The sequence below is a fragment of the Danio rerio genome, chromosome 24 (assembly GCF_052040795.2).
Source record: "Danio rerio strain M-AB ecotype USA chromosome 24, GRCz13ab, whole genome shotgun sequence".
In the NCBI taxonomy this organism is placed as follows: domain Eukaryota; kingdom Metazoa; phylum Chordata; class Actinopteri; order Cypriniformes; family Danionidae; genus Danio; species Danio rerio.
Window position 1 is genome coordinate 14659189 of NC_141044.1, and position 20564 is coordinate 14679752.

The window sequence follows — 20564 nt, forward strand, 5'->3', positions numbered from 1 at the left end:
TAAACACTAAAACCTGAACCACACTGTTCCAGTTACTGAACCACACTGTTCCAGTTACTATGACCATTTATGTGAAGCTGCTTTGACACAATCTACATTGTAAAAGCGCTATACAAATAAAGCTGAATTGAATTGAATTGAATTATTATTATTATTATTTAGCAAGAACTGCAAATAAATGTGTAAACATATTGTAGCCCACTTACTCTACCTAACAACAACAACAACATCAACAAATATTATAGAAAAAGAAACAACTACACCGATTAATAATGGTAGATTATTTAAACACAACACATTTTACATTTTTAAAATTTGTATTTTTCATTTTATTCAAATTTAGGGTACACATATGTGTGTATGATTGTCAATATAGTTATAATTTATATAGTTAGAGAGAGAAAGTAATAAGAAACTGAATTGTGGCAGTAGAGAGCCATACATCCGTTTCAGTTTTTTTAGTCTAATGGTCAAAAACTGATCTATGTGGCAAGCTCATGAATTTAAAAGCATGAATAGTTGTTCAAAACCTCCAGAAAAGTGTAATAAAGTTTGATTAATTACCATGGCAACCATACAACATCAGAAATTCCTTTAAAAGTACTTTTATTAATATTATTCTGACAAACGTGTCACAGTGGCACAGTGGGGAGAGCATGATTGCCTCACAGCAAGAGGGTCCCTGGTTTGAGCCCCAGCTGGGTCAGTTTGCATTTCTGTGTGGAGTTTGCGTGTTTTCCCCATGTTTACATGGGTTTCCTCCGGGTGCTCCGGTTTCCCCACAAGCGCTATAGGTGAATTGGATAAACTAAATTGGCCGCAGTGTATGTGTGTAAATGCAAGAATGTATGGGGGTTTCCCAGTGATGGATTGAGGCTGAAAGGGTATCCGCTGCATAAAATCCATTTACTGCATAAGTTGGCGGTTCATTCCGTTTTGGCGACCCCTGATTAATAAAATGACTAAGCCAAAAAGCAAATGAATGAGTGAATTCTGACGAAAGCTGTTTCCCGCTGCCAGTTGGTGGCACTGTGACTGAGACAATAGTCCATGTGATCCAACAAAACAAACTGCTTAAATTAAATAAAATCATGAATCTAAAATCAAATCTATATGCTAAAGTTATATACACTACTAAAATATATTACATTCCAGAGCAAGTTTTGCTAAAAGCCAGAAGAGCTGATTACAGTTTTGGCAGAGCAAAGACTGAACATTTCAATGTGTGAGTGCAAAGCTGCCAAGTTTTTGAACAGTACTGAAAAAAAATCCTTAGGGGAAAAAATAAGGTTATTGCACTCACTAGAACTTGGGCCATAAAAAGTGTTACACCAGGCTTTTAAGAAATGTTTAACTATTGGAATTAAAACTTAATTTAAGATCAATAGCATATTCCATAGGCTGTAAAACAAAATACATTTGTGTTATCAGCAGAATATTTTATTATAGTTTATGAAAAGTAGTTTATTACAACCCCTGTGATGTAAGAAAACCAAATGACTCATAAAACGTTTGATTTACAGTTGTATTTATTTGGCCAGCTCAGGTAAAAACAGGAACATTCACTGAATAAGACTGGGCGGTCCTCTTTGGTCCATCATTCAACCTTAGCTCAACCTGAATCACATCAAATTACATTCAACTGATAAAAGGCAAATTCTTTGGAAATAAAAATTCAAAAAGTTCATTAGGTTACCAGTAAAAGCACAAATTATATGTTATTGGTGCTTTTCATAATTGCATGTCTGATATTTTTGCTCAAGCTATTATGAGCTATTATGTAGTGTTCTGACAAATCATCACTTTAAAATGATGTTGTGGTTTAAATTCATAATGTCGACATTTTTAATCTAAAATGACCCACCAAGCAGTTTTGTGTTTCAAAATAAAACATCTAATAAACATCTTAACATAGATCGATAATAGACATCCAGAAAAAGACGTTAGCCCAAAATAGACTAGTCATCAAAAATACATATTAGGCATATTTCACATGCTGTCTTTTTGATGACTAGTCTATTTTTGCACTGTTGTTAGTTATATAAGTCTCAATATCCTAATGAGACCTCTATTTTTGGATGTCAGATGCCAGTGTTTGGAAGTCTATTAGACGTCTATGTTCAGATGTCTATTAGATGCCAGTATTTGGATGTCTATTAGAAGTCTATGCTTAAATGTTTATTAGACGCCAGTGTTTGGAAGTCTATTAAATGTCTATGTTTGGATATCTATAAGACACCAATCTGTGGATTTCTATTAGATGTCTATGCTTGAATGTCTATTAGACACCAATGTTTATTAGATGAAATTTAAACACAATAAATGTTTGTTGGGGATAATCTAAAATGGCATTTTGGGAAATAACTTGTAAACATTAAATAGAGTTTTTAGCTTCTACCGTAAGATAAAAAAGGCACTAAGGTACTGATACCACAGAAGGCATCTAGTGAAGTATTTGGTTTCTCAGATGCAGCATTCACTGCAGTGCAACAGTCAGTCACAATAAAACAGTTACCTCCACCTCAACCCATCATATTTCTCACATCTACTGTGATAGTGTCTGTTCAATCCCTCACTCTCTCCTCCAGTGCCTTCAGCTCTCCTTCAACTTGAGCAGGAAGATCAGCTCCAACCTGCTGGTTAAAGTAGGTCCGAAGCTCCTGTGTTTCCTTCTGCCAGAAGGGTTTGGGCAGGTCAAAGAGGGCACCCATATCGATATTCCCACCCAGGCCTTCTGTGTTTATGGCACCATTTTGTGGAATCCATCCCACAATGCTCTTGGTGGCAGCCTCGTTTTCACTGGTACGGCCACATCGTTTGAAGATCCACTCAAGGACACGGGCGTTCTCTCCAAATCCTGGCCACAGAAAGGAGCCAGTCTTCTGATCTTTCCGGAACCAGTTGACGTGGAAGATTTTAGGGAGCTGAGTTGGGCCTTTGCGTGTCTCCATACTCAACCAGTGGGAAAGGTAGTCGCCGAAGTTGTAGCCGAAGAAAGGACGCATGGCAAAGGGGTCATGCATGATTACTTTACCTAGGGAAAATGAGACGCATGTATTAGAAAGAATGCAAAAAATTACACTCAGCTTTTTGTTTAATTTGTCTCCAAATGCTTAGGCTAAAGTGATTGTTTAGCACTTGATTATTATGAACTTTTCTTAAGTGGTATATTCGTTTTATTCAAAGCTGTACACATAGACAGAATACCAAAATAATTTTAATTAATGCAAACATGGGTTCAACAAAAGCAAATATGTAACACTGAAACACAAAACCAGCCATTTTTAAATGAAGATTTATACATCAGAATTTAAAAGCTTTCCATTGTTTTTAAGGATGGTTCAATAGTACAACACTGTATAAAAATCTGCAATGTGAATGTAAAAAATAAGAAAATCACCTTTATTTTTGTCCAAATTTAGTTCTTAGCAATGCATATTGCTAATCAAATCTAAGTTCTGATATATTTATGATATGAAATTCACTAAATATATTCATGGGACAATATTCCAATGAGTTTTGGCATTGAAGCTAAATCAATCATTTTGACCCATACAATATATTTTGATTATTTGGCAAAAATAAACCCTGCAAGATGAAAGGTGCAAGGTTCTGTGCAAGGCTGCAAGCTTTTGTGGTGCAAAGTTATTATATAATATTTTAACAACCTCTGATATCACAACAGATATTGTCTTTAATGGTTTATCAGTTGTAGTTAAAATTTAATTTCTCTAGGGAGGAAATTAATGTAGTTCTTCCAAACCCTTACTGTTGCACTTTCTAGAAACATACCTTTGACCTCAAAAAACACTCAAAAAAATTAATATGTTGGCTTTAATTAACTTTTTTTATGTCAACAGTTTTCACGTAACCGAGTTAAGTTACCTGAAAGAAAGAATATTTATTTGAGTGAACTTAAGCTAGTTACATAAAGATAATGTAATGTTGTTTAGTTCAATCGACACAACACTTACAGTATAATTTAGCTTTAATTTATTTACACTGTTAAAAAAAATCTATTAAATTTACGGAAAATTACCGGCAGTGGTTGCCAGGAATTTTCTGTAAAAATTCTGAAGTTTTATAGGACTAAATATATATAAACCTCTGTTAATTATCAAATATTCCTGCAGGTATGACAGAAATGTGTTCAAACTGTAATTAGTGAAGCTGCTAATGCTGTTATTTAATGGAGGTGTTTAATCCTCTATTAAATTCAATTGGTTTGGTATGAGGCGGTGTCTGTATGGGTTTATGTCTTGTTCTTTCCTTTAGTGATTGAGCTTGTCTAAAGCAGCTGTTCATCAGTGTCTGAATTCACTCATTGTGGTCATTCACTCTGTCTAGTGGACTAAACGAATCCACTAATTAAGGGACTAGTGGATGGGGGTGCATAGTGAGATTTCAGACACTCTAATTACATTCTGGAAAACAAAGGTTAGATCTGTTACAGTTATTTTCTGTATTTTGTACAGAAATGAGCTGCAAATTATTGAACAGATTTTCACTGTGGACTGTACAGATGTTTACTAATAAAATCACCCATATTTTTTCAGTGCATTGAACATAGAGCACAGCATTTTTCAAAAATTTCAATATAATCTTATTCTTTTGATTCCCATATAATGAGTGGTTTGAATGTGGTTTGAATCTTCCTTCCTCTGTTCTTTTGAAACAACAACTAACCTATTGACCAAAATGTGGTACTGTAGAAGCAACAAAACTCCCTTTCATTCATCTAAATTAAGCGAGCTGTTTAAAATTGAAAACATACTTTTTCTATTTTTTCCAACACAACTCTTTTGGTTTTAATAGACAAACTTAATGAATTGTTTAATTTAAACAAAGTTACATTCTTTGGACCAACTAAAGCCATAATCCATTTTTTGAGTGTAAATCAGAAATCAAATATTACTTTATTACTGTGTCATGGTCTATGTTTTTAAATGATTCTACAATCAGAACTACATTGTTTGGTGGAACATTAATATTTTAATAGTGTTCTAGTTTCGTTTCCTATTTTATGATTTAAATCCACTTTTTATGGAGTTAAGGATTTTAAAGAGTATCTGTTTTATAACAACAAATCTTCATGGGGATTTTTATTTGTGTACAATTAACAGGCAAGATGCGTAGTGTCATACATCAAATAGCTGTTTACAATTCACTTTAAACTTTTATTTCTTGTGACTTATTGTAGTTTTGTATTCCCTTCTATTTATTAAATAGATATATCAAAGTTTGTACCTTTATGTTCAGCAGCAGCTGTGGATTCAGATCTCATAGCTGCACCAACGAACACACCATGACGCCAGTTAAATGACTCATACACCAAAGGCACACCTGGAAAACATAAATAAAACGCTTACAACAGTCAGGCTGAAGCTGAATTTTTACAGCAATTAATTCAGTTTTTAATGTGATTGACACGATCCCTCTGAAACCATTTTAGAACATTATGTTTAATGCTGATTTGCTGTTAAACAAATGAACAGCATTTATTGAAAATGGAATGTTTGTAATATATTATATATGCTTTTAAAATAAAATAATAATATCTTGATATAACAATTTTTGTTCAGTCACACACACCTTCTGGCCTTCTCCCTCCAAATACAATAGCATCAATGGGGACGCCCTCATCACTCTCCCAGAGAGGGTCTATAATGGGGCACTGGCCAGCCGGGGCACAAAACCTGGAGTTTGGATGAGCACACAGTGTAGAATCACCTAAGAAACACAGAGTTAAATTAAAATTATACAAATTATATATCAGCATCATGCCACAGATGCTGCACACACATGAATGATTGAATGAATGAATATATGAACATTATTCGAAACATTAAAGTGGATGTTTTAAAAACACTTATAAATGAATAAATGTAAAACTTCAAATTCAACATGTTTTCTATGTAAATAATGCATACACCAATATTGGGTGTGTTGTCATATTTTAATCCTTGTGTTGTCTTCAAATTATGTATATTAAGTTTGTCCCGTTTGTCAAAATAGACACACCTTCACTAAACCTCTTAAATAAAAACCAGAACATTTTCGTTTTTGATTCGCATGAAGAAACAACCTCATCATTCATCATGTTGCAAAATTCAATCAATTCCACACGTGTTCAAGAAAAAAGGTCAGGAGAGGTTTTTCTTCAATGTCAAAAATCTTAACAATTTATTGGATACAAATAAATAATTCGAGTCACAGAATTCTGTTATCCTCAATGCAATGGAAAAGTTACATTAAGGAGGTGCGCAACAACTTCCTTTTTCTTTTTCAATTAACAGGTGGAGTTTAGTGAAATTCGTCATTTGTCAATCATTGTCCAGTCCTCCATTGGCCGCACCCCAAACATAAGTTCTCTTTTTCTATGAATTCTCTGCACCACAATAAAAGCATAAAACTTTCTGTGCTCTGTGTTCAGTTTTAATACCTTTCCTTAGACAGGAAGTTTCTGCAGAGCTGAATTTAATTTTGAACCAGCATTTATCTACTTCAGCAAAAATGCTAGTTAGTATGCACAGCATCCCACACACAACAGTAGAAGTTCAGTTAACATATGACCCTTACATGACCTATACAAATAATTGTTTAATTAAAAGAAGAAGAGACAAAAATAATAAAAAACAATTCCTATTTTCTTACAATCACAAACTCTGTAAATGTCTAGGTTTTCCCTCATTGGTTTGGAGTAGTTCTTCAAAGTTTAATCAGAGGGCACTACTCATTTTTGACTATAGTAAAAACTTGTCAAATGCTAATGGTGCCTGATTTTCGGTAAACAATTTTGAGCAAGACAGTATTTGGTATTCAAAAATGTAAGGCAGCAATTTATTGTGTGCTTGGCGGGTGGGGGTGTGCTGAAGTTTACATGTATCTGCCTTTTTTTCTATTTATATCATTATTTGTATGTATAATTTATTCTAATTATTTTTTAGATTTAAATTATCTTACCATACTTCCAGGATTTCCCATGCCAGTCTGTCAGTTTGATTCCTGGTGCAGGAGGTTCCAGACCCTCCCACCACACTCCTCCATCACTGGTCTCTCCTACATTAGTAAACACTGTGTTCCTGGAGATGGTTTCCATGGCATGAGGGTTGGTTTTTAGGGACGTCCCGGGGGCAACTCCAAAGAAACCGTTCTCTGGATTGATTGCTCTGAGTTTACCTGGTGAAGAAAGTCAAAACATGCTAACGTCTGTGTAAAAAACATCTATTTATAACTATAAACATGAGTATTCCAGTCAACAGATTACAAGCTGTCCCTCAGCAACTGTTTTTAATAGAGTGTTTTGTTTGCTGAACCATGCACTTAGCTCTACTTTAACTAGCTGTCTCTTTGCCGCCCAATAAAAATGCTAAAATAAGATACACAGTGTGATTTTCTGGCTACTCATAAACCCACAATTATTATATTGTGTCAATAGTTGCAAACACTGCAAAAATGCTTTTCTGGTTTAGAGTTTTTGCCTTGTTTCTAGTCCAAATATCAACAAATTCTTAAACAAAGAAGCATTTTATAGACAAGCAAAAATATTGTCTGTTTTCAGTAATAATATGCCACAATTATGAAAGTTTCCCCTTAAAACAAGCAAAATATTCTGCCAACGGAATAAGCAAACTAATCTTGTTTATCCCTTTGATGTAAGAATATTTCGGACCCCTTTTTATTAAGGAAAAACTCACATAATTTGACTTTATATTTTTCCTTGCCTAAAAATGCTTCTTGATTTAAGAATTTTTAGATATTTGGACTAGAAACAAGACAAAAAAATCCAAGTAAAAAACACATTTTTAAATGTATATTGTACAGGACAAGTTGTATTTCTCACCCTGACTGTCAAATTTCATCCAGGCAATGTCATCCCCCACACATTCAACCTTCCATCCTGGTAGAGATGGCTTCATCATGGCCAGGTTGGTTTTCCCACAAGCACTTGGGAACGCTGCTGCAATGTACCGTTTTACACCCTGAGGATTTGTGATTCCCAGAATCTGCAGGAGAAAAGCAGAGCCATCTTTCAACATCATGTTTTATAAATGATAACACTAGCTTCAGTACATCATTTCCTTGATCGATAAAACTAATCTTTAATGTATAAGGCAGTAAACTCCTCAATAAACTCTGATGTCTTTAGGGGACATGCAAGCAAGGTTCAGGATGTTGTCTGATGTCTTGTACCAGCATGTGTTCAGCCAACCAGCCCTCGTCTTTGGCGATGCGTGAGGCAATACGAAGAGCAAAGCACTTCTTTCCAAGGAGCGAGTTTCCACCATAACCACTGCCGAAGGACAGGATCTGTCTGGTGTCAGGAAGATGTGATATCAACACCTTCTCTGGGTTACAAGGCCAGCTATTTACTAGAGGGCCTGTGTGGTAAGAATAGACATAGAATACAATGAATATATAGAATACCAAGAGCTACTGCAAAGTTACTATCACTAAACCTTCACCATTTCTCCATATTTTTCAAACTATAGTGTCAAATAATCAAGGCTTGACATTAACTTTTTTGATCACCAGCCACTGTGGCTAGTAGATTTCCAACATTACAAGCCACTCGCCATTTTCACTAGCCACACTTTTTTTGTTGGGAAATATATTTTATATGCATAAATTTGACTTTGACATGCTAAGATTACTTGATTTAGATGTTGTGTTATGACAACAACATGCCTCCTCATTCATTTAACTTCTTGTGTGTGTTGTGTATTAGCTTGCACAATGTGCATGAGCTAATGGGTTGTCGCAATGCAATTAGTTTTTATTTTACATGACTTTTTACGGCTCATAATAAGGATTTACCAAATTTATCTCTGATCACACCAAATGAGTATTTCTTAGCCACAATGTTTTAATTTGTCAAAACAAGGAAAATATAGCTTTATAGGTGCACTTTTTAATTCAACAAAACTTTTGTTAAAAAAAAATATATACATTTAAAAAATTAAGTATTGTCATGTATCTAAAATATGTACAGTAACCTGTCCTGGCTAAAAGTCCCAGATCAGCAATTAACTACAAACGTGGAGTAATCTCCCATTAAAGCAATGTTATTGTAATAAATATGATTCAACCATATTAAAAAAAATAACAAAGCAAAAGAAAGCAGGTGAAACATACCGTGTGTGATAATGAAAGGATGATCACATACACACGGTTAATATAGGCTTGTTAATCTGTTCAAAGAATAATTAAAATGAAAGCAGTGACTGCTGCTGCTTACAAAAGAATTTGTGTATTTTTTTTTATCTTGAGGCTTGAGCTCTCGAAAGCAGCAGAACTGTGCGTGCACGATCATCGCACTTTGTCCAGCCTATTTTGAAGGGAAATGATCGCACCATTTGCGCTTCCTTTAGGGGTAGGATTCACGCAAGTAAACGAGAGCGCGTGCGCTTTTTAACAGTCGATCATCCTCTCGTTCGGTATTTACCTTCTTTTTTGCTGTTTTGCTCACGCGAACACAGTTCTCGTGCTGCTTCTAAGATCACATTTGCATGAATATTGGGCCATTCTTATTGTCGAACCCTGCTTTTACGAATACTACATGTTAAAATTGATTTCCAACCAGCCAAAGTGGCTAGTAGAGGTGTCTGTTTAACCCGACAGAGCTGAAATCTACCCGCATTTGGCGGGTATTAATGTAAAGCACTGCACATAATGTATTTTTAGGTGAGAATGTGTGTTTTTAAACTACAAAAATAACAGCAAGTCAGTTGGAACTCATTGCTCATGTACACCGCTGACCGGAGCCTTGACATGGACACTTATTTTGGAATCTACCGGTGGCTCTAGTGTCTTTTTAGTGTTTTCAAATAAAGTATAATTCATTTCAGGTAATATCTAAAGGTAATATTTGGTCTCTATTTGTTCCAGAGCAAACAGATTTGACTGAGGGCACAGTTAAGTTTTATAAATTCATACAAACAAACTAATATATTTCCTACTGACTGATTTACTTGGCATTTTATATTGTTGTTTATTAAACTTTGTTGTTCAATATAGGTATTTCATATAATAGTAGTATTTTATAAGTATTTTAGACAAATATTTAGATGATGGCAAAATAGTCATTGTACCTTATTTCCATCTTGTTCTGTTGTAAAGACGATTAAATTGAAAAGTTCTTTCAGCAATCAAATTTTGTTATGGCAAAATGGCAATGTACAAACTTGTGCAGAAAACCCCGCTTTTTCATCACACAATTACATTGCTTTAATATGTGTTTTCAGTTGAAGTCAAAATTATTAGTCCTCCTGCCATTTAATATTTTCGAAATTATGTTTACCGGAGCAAGGAATTTTTCACAGTATTTCGGCTAATATTTTTTCTTCTGTTCAAAGTTTTCTAGAATAAAAGCAGGTTTAATTTCTTTAAAAACAATTTAAATATCAAAATTATTAGCCCCCTTAAGCAATATTTTTTCGATAATCTACGAACAAACCAATGTTATACAATGACGATACAATACGATGGATTTAATCACAAGTAGATTTTCTCTGATTCTAGCTGATCTGATATTAAAATACAGCAGTTAATGTACCTTTAAGTGGTAAAGGTCTGCCCACAGAGTGCTGGCAGCGAACAAACTCTGCTCCCTGTGCAAGTTTCTCCATCACTGGTGTCCCCATCCTTGTCATGATGCCCATACTAGCCACCACATAGGGAGAATCTGTCACCTGAACACCAAACTTAGCAAGAGAAGAGTTCACTGGGCCCATACTGAAGGGGATCACATACATAGTGCGTCCTACAGAGGAAAAATAAAACATTCAGAGAAATAATATTTTTCAGAAAAATAAAACAGAGACTTTATGGACATTCAAATATTTTCATCTCTGCCTATTCAACATATGTGGATTGAATAACATATTTAGTTTTTAAAGAAACATTTCACAATTAAACACATTTTATAAAATTAGGATTGTTACAATATTTCTACTTGCCTGATGCAATAAATGTTGCACTACTGCTGTCCACAGACGTCAGGAGCCAAAGCAAACAAAATTTGATTTAAGAGCTCTGGTTTGTGTACACTTACTATTGATCATGGCAGCAGTAATTTATCAAATGATGATCAAAAAATTGAAAAGAGCATTATAACTGGGCATATATCCAGATACTCAATATAGATGAGTATACTAAGCATTTTAAAAAGCTGAATAAGATGTCTGGATCCCAGAGATATCATTATTATTTACAGTATAACATATTCATTCATTCTTGTTTTATGATGTTCAATGAATTAATTGATCGGTTTTTATAATGGATCGATTTTATAATGATTCATTGTGATGTTGGTTTACTATTTTTCAAATGTCTGGGCAATACAGCCAAACTAATTTTTCTTTTAAAAACAAAGCTTTAAAAAGTAACAAAATATCAAAAAAGTACAGCAGACATTTAGGCCAAAGTGATCCAAGATAGAAATCGTTGTCATATTTTAAATAAAATAAATAAAACTGCAGTTTTCTTTTCGATTACAGTTTGGTGTTTTATTTTGTTATAAGAAAGAAGAGTAAATATTTATATATTTCCCATTTGAGAGAAAGTTCAACTTATTTAGTTTTTTGTATGTTAAGTGCACACAAGTGTAAGTGTGAGCAATAGGTTTATAATTGTCTAAAACAGAAAACACTGACAATACTGTTATTTAAAAACATATTTTCTACAAATGTTTTTATTAGAGTTTAAAAAGAGATTCAAATACAGTGTGCAATATTGCTGCTTGTTCAAACTACTTATTTAAAATGAGCTTAAGCAACACAATTCTTTAGATTTATTTGGAACAACTTAATTGTTTTATGTTCAATCCACCTCAATTTGTGAGGTTAACTTGATAAATTTGTGTTGGGACAATATGAATGAATTGTGTGGAATCCTGCATTTTTTGAAGTGTAATATCGTTCCTCTGTTATCTTAACATCTGTGGTGTGGAAGCTATTCTTTAAGAACTATATCTTTTGTTATATTTGTATCAACAGGCCTTAACACACCTGCCATGCAGCCAGGAAAGCGGTCTTCTCTAGCCTTCTGGAAGTCTTGCTCACTCATCCAGCTACCCAACTGGGACTTGGCACCTCCGCTGGGGATAGGAATGGTGTCTCTTTGGTTCTTAGTAACGATCACAGTCTTGCTCTCCACCCGAGCCACATCTTTAGGGTCAGTACGTGCCAGCCAGCTGCACACAGAAAAGATTACGAAGCAGCAGAATTAAGTCAGTGTTGGATCATTCATATCTTCAGTATTAGAGGATGATCGATAATGAATTTTACAAATACCGATAGCTAATTTGGATTGTACTTGCAAAATATAAAAGGGAAAGTAAATTCTGTACATCATCCTTCATAAGTAGAGATGAGTCTGTTAGTGCTTTTGCAGTGCTCACAAACATTTGATTTGAATCCAGAGTTGTCATTTTCACAATATTCAGGTGAAGTAAAAAATTTTCACCCTTCTGTCAATTTTCTTTTTCAAATATTTCCCAAATGATGTTTAACAAAGATATAAATTTTTTCACAGTATTTCCTATAATGCGTTTTTCTTCTGGAAAAAGTCTTATTTTTTATTTCGGCTTTTAATTAAATTTTACTTAATTTTATTTTTTTTTTCTAAAAATAATTTAATACTTTTTAAAATTGTCTACAGAACTATTTTGTTTAGAAATGTGTTGAAAAAATCATCTAATAATTCAGAAAACTATTGATTCTGACTTTAACTGTATGTATGTTTTTATACCACATTTCAAATTGATAATGGTGAAGCAATGTCAAGCAATGATAAATTATTATGTATGCTTTATGGGTTTGTGACACAACATTGTCATTATAATGTCCAATAGAATATCAGTGTAAACAGCTGTATATGTGCTTTATGAGTGAGGTGGAGGTGCTCCACTGCTTAAAATAGCAGTGTAGGAACTAGTATTTGAATTGTGTTTGTTTGGCTATTAAAACTAGGATTGCTTATGGTACATGTCTGCACAGAACTGAACCAAACTGTAAACCAGACTGCACAGTCTGTACCAAAACAGTTGATATGAATATGGGAACCATTACACAGAAATAACATTAAACATTTGGGTCTGACTGTAGTGTATTTTTGTCACATTATTTTACCGCTTGAAGCAACGATAAAGCCCAATTCATATTACCAAAGGCAAAGTGACAAGTGACCTTGGAATTTAATAGAGAGCTAGCGACTTCTAGCTCTCCAGCCACACAAGCGACTGGGCATGTCAAGCAACACCAACAAAGTTGAGAATCCTTCAACTTTAGAGCAACTTTCACGAGCTCATTCGTTGTCAGTGAATATCATACACATACTTTACCCGAGCAACCTTAATTGACTTACTATTCAATCAGTGTTGTGTTGTTTCGAACCTTTATGAGTTCCCTTTTTCTGCTGAACAGAAGATATTTTAAAGAAAGCTAAAAACATGTTACTACTGACTTCAGAAGAAGGATAAACAAATACTATTTAAGCCAGTGGTTTGAGGTTTGTAGCTTTCTTCAAAATGTTTTCTAAGCATCAACATATATTAAACATCAAATGGTTTTAAACACGTGAAGGGTGGGTAAATGATGGCAGAATTTTCATTTTTGGGTGAATTAACCCTTTAATGTACTCACATGCATGTTGTCAGTATTTTTTGCCTCTAGAGGCCACTCTTACCATAGATATGTTGGTTCTTGCATATAATATATAACGGCAACAGAGCCTTCTCAGCTGCAAACTGCAAACTATATAACTATCAGCTAGGATTGTGTCGATTGTTTAAAAAAAAACTGTCAGTGCTGATTAATTGGCAAAATATATACATTAGTCAACCTCTAATTAGTATTTCTAAAAATATGATAGCGTATTTGCAAAACAGTGCTTACCAGTTTTCATACTTGGCGAGCTTCTTTACCATGCCCTCTTTCTCCAGGTTGGCCAGAAGGTCTGCTGTCTCCTCTGGTGTGCCTGTGACCACGTGCACTTTAGCAGGTTTACATTCAGCCGCTGCGCCTGACACGAACTCTGCCACTGACGGAGGCAGAGAGGGGATGGAGGCGAGCGACCGCACTCCCACTGAAGCTGTGCTGATGGCATTTCGCCTGGGTGGACAAACACACAAACATTAGTAAAATAAACTAAAGACATTGCCTGTTAATGGCTTGACCGTGCATTTAAAATTCAGGAAACTTTATGGTTAGTTTTATACTTCATAAGCACACATCACATACAAAAACATGCATTTTATCTTTTGACACACTTTCCTCTGCTTCTGAAGTTGTATATAAGTCAGAAATCACGTTATATTTCTTCTCGTTTGTTTCTGCATAGTTGCACGTTGCATCAATTTACCACTATGTATATTGATGGTTAGTAATTTAACTAATTTAAATCTGTTCAAGAAATGGCTAATTAATATTTAAATTATTATAATTATGTGGTTAGTTGAGGTGTAACATAAAGCAGATTTAATGAAATGCTGGGAATGATTTTCTAAATGACTTTTATCTTCAGCAAATCTGTGCTAATTATGGATTTCAGACACATCCATTGTCTTATTTTAATGTGCAAGTCACTTAAATTTAATAACAAATACCAGTTTACAAAAGCAAGCAACATAAAGAGCTGTTTTTGCTCAAAGGTGTCAGACTCTGGAAGCCTTGTGCATTCAAGACAAAAATGACAAAACTCTAAAATAAATATAAATAAAAGATGTGAAACCATCTAAACCCAACTCAATGTAAAGTCTAAAGTAAAGCCTGTACATAATGTGTACAGCTAATGGATCTGCTTGATTCATGTTACACTAATGAATTTGAGTTGAGTAACTGTTGGATATACTTTAACCAAGATCTCTGACCGAAGCTGAATATTTAGTATCTGCAAGATGAATTAGTGTTATCCTTTTGAATGAATACACATGTGCACAATTTAATAGGCTGCAGGCCAGGGCATAATTTTGATAAATGGGAAAATGGGCAATGTCTATCAACACCTTCTCCTTGTAATACCTGTGTCATACCTATGCAATTAAATATATAGAGTTGAAGTCAGAATTATTAGCCCCCCTTTGAATTTATTTTTCTTTTTAAAATATATTCCCAAATTATGTTTAACAGAGCAAGGAAATTTCCACTGTATGTCTGATATATTTTTTTCTTCTGGAGAAAGTCTTATTTGTTTTATTTCTGCTAGAATATAAGCAGTTTTTATTTTTTAAACAGCATTTTAAGGGCAGAATTATTAGCCCCTTTAAGCTATATTTTTTCGATAGACTACAGAACAAATCATCATTATACAATGACTTTCCTAATTACCCTAACCTGCCTAGTTAACATAATTAACCTAGTTTAATTCGATACGTGCATAGGTTTTCCCTCACAGTCCAAAGACATGCGGTAGAGGTGAATTGGGTAAGCTAAATTGTCCATAGTGTATGTGTGTGAATGAGTGTGTATGGATGCTTTCCAGAGATGGGTTGCAGCTGGAAGGGCATCCACTGCATAAAAAATATGCTGGATAAGTTGCCAGTTCATTCCGCTGTGGTGACCCCAGATTAATAAAGGGGCTAAGCCGAAAAGAAAATATATGAATGAATGAATGAATGAATAATTGAATGGCAAAGATATAACAAATCAGTTATCAGAAAAGGGTTTTTAAAACTATTAAGTTTAGAAATGTGTTAGAAAAATCTTCTTTCCATTAAACAGAAATTGGGGAAAATGATAAACGGCCACGGCCACCCCTGGGTAAACTCTGGCCACCCCTGTGGCCACCCAAATATGCTTTTGCATTTGATATTATTAACTTAAATGTACTTCTGTAAATTCCCAATGTTTCTATAAATAAATAAATAAATAAAATGCAGCAACTAAATTATTGTTGTTGCCACTGACGTAGCTGATTCACTGTCCCTCTCTTCCCAGTGGCAGACTTAAGCAATATCCCAAATGCCAGGGCGGCATCTTGCTGGAGGCGGCACACGAAAATGGTGCAAAAAAAAATAAAAAATCCCCTAATTTAAGCATTGGGATATCATTTACTTTATGCAAGTGCGTTAACTTAGAGTGGCAATCCCAGAGTAAAAATATTAGGGGAAGTTCACAGTTGGCATCTTTTGCACGTGTTCTCTATGTGCAATCGAAACAAGGCTGGTGAAAGCAAACTGATGCATGCGCGCAGAAAAACCCTTCCCGTGCTCCTCACGCATTCCTGTGTGTATCCCGGTTGTTTAGTGTGTCAGCACACAGTGAGTTTTGAAAGTCGACAAAACTAAAGTTTATATAATGTTATGATGATGTTACTTTCACCAAGCATGGCTATAAAGCAGAAAGAAGGGATAATGAGTCAGGGAGCCAAGACTTTATAACATTAATTCTCAGCCATAATTCGGGTCTAAGACCACTGATAATTCTATGAAACATATGTTTTTGTATTCTATAGAATCGTCATAACTTATATTCATGCAAAAAATTTCTTATGTGATCTTAGCATATCACTCCAGTTGTAACATTGTTTTCCAGGATTGATTTCTGTTATTTATTTAGAATAATAATTTTATAATAATATTAATTGTATTTATTTAGAATAAATATAAATAATATGTTATGTTTATTGAAAAATACATTTAACTATTTAAGGGGGGAGGGGTGTATGGGGTGTTCGCCCAGGGTGTCATTTAAACTAGAACCACCACTGCCCTCCCTGATTGTCGTTGACAGCACGCACACACCTTCAATAGATGGTAATGGCAATGTAATATTTACCTTAAGGTACATCAATAGAAGAAGCTGCATTAATAAAGTGGCTCAAAAAGGAATATGGATAAATTATATTATTAGGGTCTGTATAGTAAGTGTGTGTGTGTGTGTGTACAGTATATAGTAATTTTTTTCTGTTTTGTTCAGTTAGTATACTTGTTTGTTTTATTAATTAACACATTAATCTCCATTAATTTTAGACATGGCATATCCTGTGTGCTGTACAATAATAGTATGTGAAAAATAACTAAAAAGTTATTTATATATATAAAAAGTGTTTTTAAACTAAATATTGATTTTTATTCGGTTTGCACATGTACTAGCTGAATTATTTCACGGAAAATTGTGATATTTTAAGAGTAATAATTAAATTAATTAAAACAACATTATTTCATTTCCTGGAAACAAATGACTTTACACTGAATTCATAATTTTTTTGTGTGCCACCCCAAGATTTGGTGTGGCCTCTTCTGGCCACCCCTCAGAAAATATTCTGGGGGCGGCACTGGGTTTAATATCACATTTATCCCTCGCCATTCAATCCTCTGCTTTCTATACATGCATATGCATCAAACATAATCTTAACAAGCCTGTCATTCTTTAACAAAATTAGTGAATTCAATTACCAAGATGGCACATGACAGCAAGGCCTGGTGACTATAATTCAGAAGGATAACAAGTGGAGGGTTCCTTCACCCTTTCATTCTGTTGAGTCCGAACCCCACACCCAATTGCAACACTCTCTACCACATAAATGCCCTCTATTGTTTTCCAAAACCATAAAAATGCACACAAACTTCAGATCAAAGTCTCTGAGTCTCTGACAGTCCTGACCTCCTCCATCCCTCAATAACCAACGAGCTTTAGACCATCAATTGTCAGGCAGTTAAACACACCCCCACAGCAACCGACCAATCAGAAGGCCCCAGTGGCATTCACTCCCCTCTTCTCCCCTCAGATTCTGGTTAAACAGGGTTTGGTCACTACAAGCACACAATGTTCATGCATGAACACATGGCACACGTAACCATCTGAGAAGTGTGTGAAACACGAACACAGAGCCAAAAGAGTTTATTTCTTCCCAAACAATTTGCATGCATTAAAGCTGTATCTCTTGGCTGTTTCAGTTGTGCAAAAATAAAAATGCCTGTTAAGCAAGTTAGGAGACTTTTTCATTCAAAGCATACTTGTATAATGTCAGATTAACAATCAGTTCCTGGTATCATGCAACTGTAGGGTAAAGATTAGCTAGTAGAGACTTTCACACCATGCATATTTACTTGAAGTCTTGAGCTGATGTAATCACAGAGACAGAGTCTAGTGAGATAGTGACAGAGCAGATAGAGATGCTATAAAATGAGATCTGCATGAATATGTCTCATTCTCAGTTTAAAATTGGATTTAATGATCAGTAAATGTAACAAATTCCAGCTAGCGCTACACGACTCGCAATTGTTTGTTGTGACTTTGCTTTGTGTGGTCAAAGGTAAGGGATATTTGCTCATTCGTAACCTGTTTTTTCAGACTTGTCATAAACAGCAAGTCCCTAAAAAAGTCAGTTTGCTACGTGACTTACACTGCTGCATTCCTGTACATGACACACTTAATGACACTCTGTTCAGTGAGTCTAATAGTCACATATAATATGTGGCAAATGTCATTATTTGCCAATACTACAGGCAGCAAGACTGTGGAGTATTATTATTTACTCTGTACATCTGTATAATGCTATCAAAGATGGTTGTGCATTAAAATAGACAGTTTTAGTTAAGTATTCTATTTAAAACAGGGCACTTGACTGTAACACATGCTTTTATAGAACAGGTCTGTTTAAATATCAGTCCTTACAAGAAACTATTCAACAAGGATGTTTACACAGGATAGACAGGGGTGTGATACTGTACACTATATATATATTACTTTTTAGACTGCAGGAAAATTAATCAGAGCAAACATTGGCATTGAATTCAATGTTCTTGTTTTCTTACAAACAAAACTAAATTACGCAATAAATTGTAAAATGCTTCAAAGATTATATGATATACTGTGCATGATGTGACATAAAAATCTAGAACCCTGAATCCTGAATACATTTTACTAACATACTTATCTTTTTGTTTAAATAAAACTATGCTTTTTATTTTGTTAATTTTTATGAAAGTCACTGTTGCATGTGATGAAAAATTGAAATATGACTTGCACAATATTGCGGTAAGGTAATATGTTGGTAATAGAATAGTAAGTTATTGTGATGATCTTAATAATATATAATTATTGTACAATAAACATGTGTAACTACACATATACTGAATGTCCTTTGCCGACCAGTTGCTGCCACATAAATTACATTAATGTGTATATATATATATATATATATATATATATATATATATATATATATATATATATATATATATATATATATATATATATATATAATTTATTGACAGCTAAAATACACTTACCTCTTTAGTACTCCAAGCAACAGGCAGGACATCTTTGGTGCAGGTGAAATTGGTGGAGCAAACAAGATATTGTGGCTTTACAGAAAGAAAAACGATAAAAGAAAGCAATACGAGAGGGGTGGCTTGTTCCTCTTCAGTCCTGTGCACCTCTCATATCACACTGGAGAGAGTGATAGTCCAACTCCTGAGGTAAAGACCCTTGCACTGTAACACGTGTAAACTTCTAATCAGCTGATCCCACCCTCACCTCAGATCCTGCAGTAATAACGACTCGCTGTTCTCGCTGCAGTTCAGCCTGAGATGTTTTAATAATAAATAAAGCCTACAAGCCTGCTAGGCGGTCAACATATCTTAAAATGTAGAGTTATAAAATAATGGTGCGATTCTAATAATACACGACAAAGTGGAAAAACTAGCTTTTGCATTTCAGTCTCAGGAAGCTTTAGTTTGATGCTATGGAGCAATTGACATTGAAGTCAATCAAATACAGTGAATCCTCTGGCTGACGCAAGCGCGCGCGGGTTCCTGTATCCGGACTCGCTCTGCTCCGTTCCGCGTTCCTGCTAGAAAACACGACCGAACAAAGTTGTGTAGAGATTTATCGTACTTTTAAAGCTTATTTACGTGAGCTCGGGGGTCACGTGAGTGCCATAGCCTCTGCTTCGTGTCCAGTCAGCAGATGTTGATAAAGTTGAGCGTGGAGAATGTGAGGCGGAAGCTCATTGGTTCACCGTGACGTTGCTTCATTCATCATCATCACAGCTGTAAGTGCAGGGCGCGAGACACATTCAAATGGCATTTAATGTTTTCTTTTATGAAGTATTGACTGAAAATCAATGGATCAATTGGAGAACCAAAAATCGTTGTTCTTTGCCACTGCTGGAAAAAAATCCTCTTTTGAAACTTGTTTTTTTAGGAGTTTGTGGGAAAAAGCCATTGTTATATAGCCTATATGAAGGCAGAAGTTCAGCAGTGAAGTAAATTGTAAAATGCACTGATATTTAGTATGTAAGAACGCTTTCATTTTGATCTGTTTATTTTGAATTTACCTCTTTTATTAATAACTTTTTTGATTTTATATTAGGGTACATGCCTTAGTAGGCTAACGTTATCTGATTATTTAGCATTTGTCTACTAACACCAGACTTTAATTGAAGATTACACTCTTTAATATAGTCATAACATATATATTTATGTTTTCCATTTGCCTTGTGAAGGTTCTATTAATAGTTGTACTGTTTATATTTTAATAGCCTATTTAGCTTTATATTTTATTCTAAAATGGGCTACACAACAACAAAATATAACTCAATGATATAAATAATATGAA

General features: G+C 34.6%; 1 protein-coding gene across 3 annotated transcripts; it reads right to left on the minus strand.

The window, feature by feature from the left end:
* Positions 1–1511: 1511 nt before the first annotated feature.
* On the minus strand, positions 1512–19816 carry pck2 (phosphoenolpyruvate carboxykinase 2 (mitochondrial)). 3 transcript variants are annotated; one of them, XR_015524357.1, is made up of 11 exons: positions 19235–19816; positions 13896–14111; positions 12009–12193; positions 10556–10762; positions 8194–8381; positions 7844–8006; positions 6964–7179; positions 5593–5730; positions 5248–5343; positions 2081–3034; positions 1512–1961 (listed from the first exon to the last, which is right to left on the minus strand). XR_015524357.1 is itself a non-coding variant. In NM_213192.1 (10 exon segments), coding segments are annotated over 10 exon segments (1911 nt in total). In that variant the 5' UTR covers positions 19267–19348; the 3' UTR covers positions 1512–2564.
* Positions 19817–20564: the final 748 nt, after the last annotated feature.